The sequence below is a fragment of the Pelodiscus sinensis genome, chromosome 11 (genome assembly GCF_049634645.1).
Source record: "Pelodiscus sinensis isolate JC-2024 chromosome 11, ASM4963464v1, whole genome shotgun sequence".
Classification (NCBI taxonomy): Eukaryota; Metazoa; Chordata; order Testudines; family Trionychidae; genus Pelodiscus; species Pelodiscus sinensis.
Window position 1 is genome coordinate 45,408,842 of NC_134721.1, and position 10,118 is coordinate 45,418,959.

General features: G+C 68.2%; 1 protein-coding gene across 1 annotated transcript; it reads right to left on the reverse strand.

Moving 5' to 3' along the window:
* Positions 1–9: 9 nt before the first annotated feature.
* Positions 10–7,689, reverse strand: GNAT1 (G protein subunit alpha transducin 1). The gene is made up of 8 exons (XM_075939549.1): positions 7,584–7,689; positions 7,105–7,147; positions 5,819–5,960; positions 5,537–5,694; positions 4,830–4,958; positions 3,661–3,790; positions 2,172–2,325; positions 10–575 (listed from the first exon to the last, which is right to left on the reverse strand). The coding sequence occupies exons 1-8, from the start codon at positions 7,687–7,689 to the stop codon at positions 385–387; spliced, it is 1,053 nt and encodes a 350-aa protein (XP_075795664.1). The 3' UTR covers positions 10–384.
* Between the last annotated feature and the right edge of the window lie 2,429 nt (positions 7,690–10,118).

Sequence of the window (10,118 nt, forward strand, 5' to 3'; positions counted from 1 at the left end):
GAAGGGGGGTGCAGCCGTGCTAGCAGGGGACTCGGTGCTGGGGGACAGCGCTAGAGGGGGCAGGATGTGGGGGAGCTGTGGCAGCAGGTGGGCTGCCTAAGACCTGACCAGTTACTGGCAGTGAGGGAACTAGGAAGTGGGTGGTGGGGGAAGGAGCAGTCTGGGGCTGGCGTAGGATGGGGACAGGGTAGCGGTGGGCCAAGATGGGGGTGCAGGATGGGGAGGCTGTGGCCGTGGTATGGGGTAGAGAACGGGGGTTGTGGCTGCAGTACAGGGGGTTAGGGACGGAGGACGGGGGCTGTGGCTGCGGAACGGGAGGTGAGCCAGGGCGGGGGCCGAGGTACGAGGGGCCAGGCCCGTGGGACGAGGGCCGTGGCCCGGGGCTCAGAAGAGCCCGCAGTCCTTGAGGTTCTCCTTGATGATGATGTCGGTGACGGCGTCGAAGACGAACTTGACGTTCTCGGTGTCGGTGGCGCAGGTCAGGTGGGAGTAAATCTCCTTCACATCCCGCCGCATGTTGAGCTCCAGGAACTGGGCCTTGATGTAGGCGCCGGCGTCCTCGAAGGTGTTGGGGCCTGCGAGACACGGAGCGGCTCAGCCCGCCAGCTCCCCCCCGCCCCCCCTCCCCTCCCCCGAGCCCGCCAGCTGCCCCCCGCCCCCCCTCCCCTCCCCTGAGCCCGCCAGCTGCCCCCCGCCCCCCCTCCCCTCCCCCGAGCCCGCCAGCTGCCCCCCGCCTCCCCTCCCCTCCCCCGAGCCTGCCAGCTGCCCCCCCCTCCCCTCCCCTGAGCCCACCAGCTGCCCCCCTGCCCCCCTCCCCTGAGCCCGCCAGCTGCCCCCTGCCTCCCCTCCCCTCCCCTCCCCTGAGCCCGCCAGCTGCCCCCCACCCCCCCTCCCCTGAGCCCGCCAGCTGCCCCCCACCCCCCCTCCCCTGAGCCCGCCAGCTGCCCCCCGTCCCCCCTCCCCCAGAGCCTGCCGCAAGGCCAGTCCCCGCCCCCCTCCCTGGGAGTCTCCAAAGGCCTGTCCCAGCCCCTCCCCCCCGAAAATACCCCCAGCTGCTCTGCCTCCCCCTGACAGGTGCCAGGGGCCTTTCTGCCTCCTCTGCCCTCCCCAGTGGTGGCGTGTGGTGCTCTGCTGGGACAAGCACCCCCCCCCACACACACACACACTGAGGGGGCTTTGCTCCGGCAGGCAGAGAATTTCACCAGTGGCCCCAGCTCCAGCTCGCACCGGCCGCAGCAGCAGGATACCCGGCTCTGCTGCCTGGCAGGGGTCTGGGCGTGGGCAGAGTTAAGGCTGTTCTAGAAGGGCAGGGGCTTGGTCACATGACAGGTGACAGTGCGGCCCCTCCCCTGAGCCCTGTGCCCCGCTACGTTGCTCCATGTGGGACCCAGCCATGGCCCCAGGATGAGGGGTCCTGGCTGAGCTGGGTTTGCAGGTGGAGTCCCCCTCTGGGGGGGTGCAGAGCAGGGGCCGTGTTTGCTCCTCCTCAGTGAGTCCCAGGAGAGTTGGGCACCTCAGAGCCTCTGTGAATCCAGGTCCCAGCGTTCCCTCCCCAGGGATGTCCTGCCCGCATGCCCTCCCTGGCAGGGCAGCCAAGGGCCTGGTGAGCCGTGCCCCATAGCAGGGGGCTGTGCTGCCCCCCAGCCCCGTCCTCACCCCTCCACCTAGCATGGGCTGGCAGGGCCCAGGGGCCAGATGGGACCCAGCGTGTGGGGCAGGACTGGTGGGCAGGACCCAGCGTGTGGGGCAGGGCTGGCGACTGGGACCCAGCGTGTGGGGCAGGGCTGGCGACTGGGACCCAGCGTGTGGGGCAGGGCTGGCGACCAGGACCCAGGGTGTGGGGCAGGGCTGGTGACCAGGACCCAGCGTGTGGGGCAGGGCTGGTGGCCGGGCAGGGCAGAGCGAGGGTGCGGCGAGCAAGCTGGGCGCCGGGTTGATCTGGGGGTAGGCGCTGTCACTGGGCGGCAGCTGTGGTGGGGCACCGCGGTGAGGAGTTCCCTGTAGCGCAGGGCAGGGGCAGCCCCCTGGAGCCAGGTGAAGACAAGCAGGGCCAGGCGCAGAGAGGGGCAGCCCAGGGGAGTGAGACCCGCCAGGCTGGGGGGCGCAGCCCAGCACGGAGCAGCGGTGCCCCCGGTCGCTCTGAGCAGCCCCCGCCCCCCGGCCGGTCTCACCGTCGTAGTCGGGAAAGCACATGCTGAGGTGGGCTTTCCGGATCTTCTCCAGGAACACGTCCTTCTTGTTGAGGAAGAGGACGATGGAGGTGATGGCGAAGTAGCGGTGGTTGCAGATGCTGTTGAAGAGATGCAGGCTCTCGTGCATCCGGTTCTGGGGAGGAGCAAGGGGCCACATGAGGCTACAAATGGGGTCTCCCTCTGCCTCCTGCAGGGGCTGGCATGGGAGGGTGGGGCTTGGCTGGTGGGGTGCAGGTTCCTGGGACTGCGACCCTGCCTAGCTCAGTAACCCCTTTAGACGTGGGGCATGTGCCTTGCTCCCCCCCTGTGAACCCTGCTGCCGGCGGGGCCTGAGTCCCCCTAGCACCTGTGACTAGCACAGAGATTCCTAACCAGAGATCTCAGCTCGCTTTACACCGGTCAGGAGCACTGCCCCCATTTTACAGCTGGGGAAACTGAGACACGCTTTACACCGGTCAGGAGCACTGCCCCCATTTTACAGCTGGGGAAACTGAGGCACGCTTTACACCGGTCAGGAGCACTGCCCCCATTTTACAGCTGGGGAAACTGAGGCACACTTTACACCAGTCAGGAGCACTGCCCCCATTTTACAGCTGGGGAAACTGAGGCACACACCAGTGCAGTGAGGCGGCCAGTGGCAGAGCTTCTCCCGCGTCGTGCTCCCCACACCAGGCCACGCTGCCGCCTGACAAGCTGCTTACTCCTGTTAGGGTTGGAGCCAGGCTGAGACGGCCCCGGGGGGAGGCTGCTGGCTCTCCTTTGTTAGCACACCCATGTGTGATGCAGTGTCAGGGCCTTGCTGGTCCCTTTGCTTGGGCTGTGGGTGACCCCTGCTGGCCGGCCGGAGCACTGCCCAGCAGGTGGGCTGCCTAAGACCTGACCGGTTACGGGCAGTGAGGGACCTAGGAAGTGGGTGGTGGGGGAAGGAGCAGTCTGGGGCTGGCCCCATGAAGAAAACAGTGTAAGGAGGGGCTGGAATCGAGGGGCCCAGGGACCCATCTCAAGGGGCTGAGGCTGCCTGGCCCTGACTCCTGTAGCCGCGTCCCATCTGTGCTGGGCCGTGTCCTGGAGAAGCAGTAACCCCCCCACCCCCGTCCCACTGGCTGGCGCAGTCTGTTCGTGCTGCCACAGGGCTGTGGGAGCGGAGGACCCCCAACGCGCCGTCACGCCATGTTAAATATTCCCTCCCCCAATCGCTGGGCTCCGCAGCGCTCGCGTTCACAGCACCTTACACAAGCTCCTGGGCGGGGACCAGCATGCAAGGGCCTGTGGGCTCTAACCACTGCTCCGCGCTGCCTGCCTGGCTCTAACCACTGCTCCGCACTGCCTGCCCGGGCTCCGAACTGATGGGCCTCGCGGTTTGGAGGGGCTCCGCGGGAGGAGCTCTGCGTGGGGCAGAGGCCTGCGGGTTCTTGCAGGGCTTGGGGGGCTGGGCCCCCTGGTTCCCCAGTGCGCTGGCTCCACTCACCACTTCGTCGTCCTCCACCAGGACCATGTCGTAGGCACTGAGGGCGGCGATGAAGATGATGCAGGTGACCCCTTCGAAGCAGTGGATCCACTTCTTGCGCTCGGAGCGCTGGCCGCCCACGTCGAACATCCTGGGGCGGGAGAGGCTCCGAATCGGGCTGCGCCATAGGGCCGGCAGGGGCGGGAGAGGCTCCGAATCGGGCTGCGCCATAGGGCCGGCAGGGGCGGGAGAGGCTCCGAATCGGGCTGCGCCATAGGGCCGGCAGGGGCGGGAGAGGCTCCGAATCGGGCTGCGCCATAGGGCCGGCAGGGGCGGGAGAGGCTCCGAATCGGGCTGCGCCATAGGGCCGGCAGGGGCGGGAGAGGCTCCGGGGGGGCACTGACTCCACTCCAGCCCCTGCCGCCTCGCCTGGGGGTGCCACAGGGCCCGGCCACGTGTGGCCAAGCACAGCCGGGGTGCTGGTTGCCAAGTGCCTGTGGGAGCTCTGGGCACGGCCAGCGGCCTGCACCCGCCCCTGGGCAGGGCCCGGCAGGGAGAGCGGTGCTGGGTTAGCCGTGGAGCCGGTCCAGGAGAACCCCTGCAGCTGGGCTCCAGGTCCCCCGGTCCAGCCGTGGCTGGAAGAGCTGCCGGCCGGGCTGCTAGTGCCCGCTGGGTGCCCACCCCTGGGCCTGGCCAGAACAGCCCGGTTCCTGCTCAGGCACTTGGCACCGGCCGGCTGGCGGAAGAAGCCTCCACGGAACAGCCGCCCACATGCCCCCCGGGAGCAGCAGGAGCGAACTGGAGCGTTACCCCCCCCCCCCCCCGTGCCAAGGCTGAAGGCTCAGCCAGGCTGGCACCGTGCCCAGCCTGGGTGCACTGGCACTAGGTGGCGCCAGCCACTAGTGAATGGAGCCAGCTGCGCCAGGGAGGCTACGGTGCCAAGACGTAGGCAGTGGGAGCCACCTCCTCCCCATCCCCCGGTCAGGGCCTGGGCCGAGGGGGGGGCGCTGGGGGCTGACCACAGACTGTATCTGCTCAGCCAACCTGAGAGCAGCCCCGTTCCCTTGAGGGGGGCACTGCCACCCTGCCCGCCTGCTCCTCCAGCGCCCCCAGCCCAGCGCCCCATGGAGCGGTGCTGCCCTGCCTGGAGCAGGCGCCGGGGCCCCCTTGGCTCCTGCCCCGTGCCCCACCTGAAGTTGAGGTCCTTGAAGGAGAACTGGGTCTCGATGATGCCGGTGGTCTTGACCCGGGAGCGCAGCACGTCCTGCTCCGTGGGGACGTAGCCGGGGGCCACCAGCCGCGCCAGGTCGCTCAGGTAGCTGCCGGGCACAAAGGAAGGGGTGGACCCCCCCTCGCGTGGGCACGGCCACCCTCCCTGGCCGATGGGTGCAGCCCCATTGCTGCCCCACACTGACCGGAGACTCGGGGTGCTTTGGCTTGGAGGGAGCTCTGGCCCCGGCTGGCCGAGAGGTCCAACTTCCAGCCCTGCCCCGGAGGCTCAGCCACAGGCTGCTGGGGTGGGGGCAGCGCCCAGCACCAGGAGTCTCAGCTGGGGATCTAGGGGGCTCCTGCTTAACGACAGGAGTGGTTGGTCCCCCCCTCCCCCCGCAGCTAGCTCCTGGGGCTGCTGCTAGTTTGCTGGGTCCCCGTGGGCAGGGCTGGCACGCCAGGGATAGAGACCTCCCCACGGGCACCCGCCTGCAACCTGCATCCCCCGGAGAGGGCCCCGGCCCCCCACGCTGCCAGAATCCCAGTCATGCCCCACAGAGGGCTGCCCAGGAGTGAGGTGGGGTGGGCTGGGGAGACCCCCCTGCGACCCGTGGGGCACCCCCCCAATGCCACGCCTCCCTGGGGGCCCGGCGCCTGGCGCTGCGCGGGAGGCGAGCAGCAGTCGTACTAGCCGGCCGAGTCGTTCAGCTGGTACTCCGAGGCGCGCTCAAAGCAGGCCTGGATGCCCACGTCCTTCCAGAGCCGGCTGATGATGTCGGCCATCTCCTTGGGCATGGTCCCCTCGTCGATGGTGTCGGCCAAGTGCAGCAGCTTGCGGGCGTCGTCCTGGGGGGAGAGGCGCAGCGGGCTCTGAGCTAACGCCACGGGGGCAGCGGGAGTCGAACCCGGGCCCGTCGGCTGCCCTGTGTGGCCAAGGGGGGCTCGGCGCCCCGCCCCGCCCCCCGCTCACCTGGCGGGCCGAGTCCCCGTACGGGATGCCCAGGGTGCCCATGGCCCGCACGATGGCCAGCATGGACTGCAGGGTGTTGCTGTAGATGATGGTGATGAAGCCCAGGCACTCCTCCAGGGAGTAGCCGTCCTGGTGGATGATCCTGGTGGGGACACAAGAGGGCGCTGAGCTCCCGGGGCACCCTGGCAATGCCCGGCCCCCTGCACAGGGCACCCACTGGGCGGCGGCACTGCCCCCAGTCGCCCGGCCCCCGGTGCTAGCCTGGCAGGCCGGCGGCCGCACCCCCAGTGCACTGCAGTGGATGGGCAGCATTCCCTGTGGGCGGGGAGGGGGCGCCCCCAGGCAGCATCTGGACAGGGGCGAGGAGCGTCCGTGCTGCCCTCGGGGCGGGCTGTGGGTCTCAGAACCTGGAGTCAGGAGGTCGGGGGGGCATTCAGGCTGTATGTGTTGGGGGGGGCTCCCAGATACTCCATTCCCAGCCTCTGTCCAACAGGGGGCGCTGTGGGGACGGGCAGGGCACTGGCTGTGGGGGGTTCCCAGCTACTCCATCCCCAGCCTCTCCCAGCAGGGGGCGCTGTGGGGAGGGGGCAGGACAATGTCTGGGGGGGCCTCCCAGCTGCCAGCCCCAGCCTCTCCCAGCAGGGGGCACTGTGGGGAGGGGTATGGTGCTGGCTGGGGGGGAATTCCTGTCAACTCCAGCCCCAGCCTTGCCCAGCAGGGGGTGCTGTGGGGACGGGCAGAGCACTGGCTGGGGGGGCTCCCAGCTACTCCATCCCCAGCCTCTCCCAGCAGGGGGCGCTGTGGGCAGGGGGCGGGATGCTGGCTGTGGGGGTTCCCAGCTACTCCATCCCCAGCCTCTCCCAGCAGGGGGCGCTGTGGGCAGGGGGCGGGATGCTGGCTGTGGGGGTTCCCAGCTACTCCAGCCCCAGCCTTGCCCAGCAGGGGGCGCTGTGGGCAGGGGGCAGGATGCTGGCTGTGGGGGTTCCCAGCTACTCCAGCCCCAGCCTCTCCCAGCAGGGGGCGCTGTGGGCAGGGGGCAGGATGCTGGCTGTGGGGGGCTCCCAGCTACTCCAGCCCCAGCCTCTCCCAGCAGGGGGCGCTGTGGGCAGGGGGCAGGATGCTGGCTGTGGGGGTTCCCAGCTACTCCAGCCCCAGCCTCTCCCAGCAGGGGGCGCTGTGGGCAGGCGGCAGGATGCTGGCTGTGGGGGTTCCCAGCTACTCCAGCCCCAGCCTCTCCCAGCAGGGGGCGCTGTGGGCTGGGGGCAGCTAGGTGCGAAGCCACTTACTTCATTTGCTTTACAATGGTGCTCTTCCCGGACTCGCCGGCTCCTGGGGATAGAGAGGACAGGCGTGGCAGGGAGCGTGCCCAGTGTGGGGCGCTAGGCGGGAGCTCTATCGTGGGGGCGCGGAAGGTGCAGGGGAGTGAGCCCAGCTGGCCAGGGCAACAGCTCTGATCACACACGTGTTCCTGGGCACGGGGCCAGGTCTGCTGCTCACCGCCACCCCTCGTCCTGGCCTGGTGCATGGGGCGCGGGGCTCGGCCTGTGCTCAGGGCCAAGGAAGCCTGACCTGACCCCCCATAGCACCCGCCCTGCCTGCTGGGCACCGCCTGGGGCTGGATCTCCCCCTCCCACCTCCATCAGGGCAGAGCCCTCCGTGACGGCCCCGCTCCACAGGCTTGCGGGTCGGGATTCGGGGCTGGTCAGCAGCTGGGGCAGGGCTGGCTCAGGACAGGGCAAGGCTGGTGCTCCAGGCCACCACGTACCCAAAAGCAGCAGCTTGACCGTCCTGGCGTCCTTCTCAGCATCTTCCTTGAGCTTCTTCTCCAGCTCCCGGGAGTGCTTCTCCTCCGCGCTGGCGCCGGCGCCCATGGCTGACCTGGGGGAGCCCTAGCCCAGCCCCCAAGTGTCCAGTGCTCCCGCCAGTCTGCCCCTTGGCCACCAGGCGCGCCGAGCGGCACCGTCCCCCGCTGCGCCGACCGCCCCGGCCCCGGCCCGGTGCCAGCCTGGCGGATTTGGGGGCCGTGGCTGTCAGGTGCTCCCGGCTGCCCAATCTGCGCCAAGGACAGGTGGCCAAGGAGCAGGTGAGGCCCTCCCGCCCCCCGCCCCTCCTCCCCTGTCGGAGCCAACTTGCTGCCTCAGCGCCATGAGCCGCTGGCTTAAGTCAAAGCCTTTCAAATCTCCCCTTTGCTGAGTCCAGCACTTCCTAGCCCCATCTGCTCCGGGCCAGGGCTGGGGCAGCAGGCGATCCAGGCTGGGCCTTCCCCACAGCCAGCAGGGCGGGTGGGCCGGCGAGCTGGGTTCGAAGCCTGGCTTGGCTGCCGTGGTGGGACCCGCCAAGTTCGGGCCCCCTGTGCCAGACATTCGGGCCAGTGCCTTGGGATGCTCTGAGGCAGGCCGGCTGCTCAGGCCCCCTGGCGCAATGCAGCGGGTGTGGCTGGGCACTGGGCTGCCCAGAGCCCCCCGAGCTCCCACAGCCCCCCCAGCCTGCTCCACCCCGTGCCTGGCACAAAGGGCAGTGCAGCGCCCACAGCTCCGGCGCCAGGAGCTCTCCTGACATTAGCGAGCGCTTTGGGGCACAGCCACCCCTGCCACGTGCGCACGGTTGTGTTGGTTTGTGTGTGGGGTGTGGGGTGTTGGTTTGTGCGGGGTGTTGGTTTGTGTGGGGGGTGTGCGTTTGTGCAGGGTGTTGGTTTGTGTGGGAGGTGTTGGTCTGCGTGCGGGGTGTGGGGTGTGCAGGGTGTGGGATGTTGGTTTGTGTGCGGGGTGTTGGTTTATGTGCAGGTTGTTGGTTTGGGTGTGGGGTGTTGGTTTGTGTGCAGGGTGTGGGGTGTTGGTTTGGGTGTGGGGTGTGCAGGGTGTGGGGTGTTGGTTTGGGTGTGGGGTGTGAGGTGTGTGGGGTGTTGGTTTGTGTGCAGGGTGTGGGGTATTGGTTAATGTGTGGGGTGTTGATTTGTGTGCAGGGTGTTGGTTTGTGTGTGGGGTGTTGGTTTGTGTGTGGGGTGTGCAGGGTGTGGGATGTTGGTTTGTGTGCAGGGTGTGGGGTGTTGGTTTATGTGTGGGGTGTTGATTGGTGTGCAAGGTGTGCATGGTGTGGGGTGTTGGTTTATGTGCAGGTTGTTGGTTTGGGTGTGGGGTGTGCAGGGTGTGGGGTGTTGCTTTGTGTGCAGGGTGTGGGGTGTTGCTTTGTGTGGGGTGTTAATTTGTGTTGGTTTATGTGCAGGTTGTTGGTTTGGGTGTGGGGTGTGTGGGGTGTTGGTTTGGGTGCAGGGTGTGGGGTGTTGGTTTATGTGTGGGGTGTTGATTTGTGTGTGGGGTGTTGGCTTGTGTGTGGGGTGTGCAGGGTGTGGGGTTTTGGTTTGGGTGTGGGGTGTGCAGGGCGTGGGGTGTTGCTTTGTGTGCAGGGTGTGGGGTGTCCACGCCCCCTGGGACACCTGCAGTGGCTGCTGTTGGCAGCCAGGACTCAGGGCTTGATGGACCTGTGGTCTGACCCCGTGTGACGGCGCGTCGGGGTCCCCCTGATCCTGCAGCCCTGTGGCAGCCAGAACAGACCCCACCAGCCAGTAGAACAGGGGGGTTATTGCTCCTCCAGGGGACGGCCCAGCACAGACGTGAGGTGGTTACCGGCGTCAGGGCCAGGCAGCCTCCGAGCCCTTGCGATGCGGGGCCTTGGCCCTTCGACTCCCATGGCTCCTTCATGATTTCAGCCAGAAACCCCTCAGCAGGTAGGGCCGGTCCGGTCACTGTCATGGGGCCCTCAAGGCCCCCCGCTGGGCCGTGCTCACAGACAGGCCAATAGGGTACCCACAGCCCACAGCCCACAACCGGCCAGGTGTGGACACTACAGCACACCCCGTGCTCCGAGCGCAAGAGAGCTTCGAACCCTCTGCCTCTACGGCCTGGTTACAGAACCTCCCCCCAGAACCCCAGCACCCAGAGTCTGGGGAATGGCTGCTGCCTTCCAGTGCGCGTCCCCTAAATCCCGGGGGGCCACTTGGAATCCCCCCGGGGTTCCCTAAGCTCTTTTGCCCCCAAAGAGAAAAGAGCACGACAAGCGGCAGGCTCGGGGAGCCGACCCCGCAGGCCAAGGCCTGCCGCGACCCACAGACGGCCCCGCAGTACTCAAGGGTCGGTCCCGCGCCGGCAGGGACGTGCTGTTTATTACAACAGCAAAGCTGCACGCGCTAGCGCAGGCTGGGGCGCAGGATGGTACAGAGCAACTGAGGCAACTGGAGTAAAACAGAGAGCAGCCCTCTGGCACAAGGCTTAGCCGGTAAGGGGGGGTCACACAGAGCAGCCCT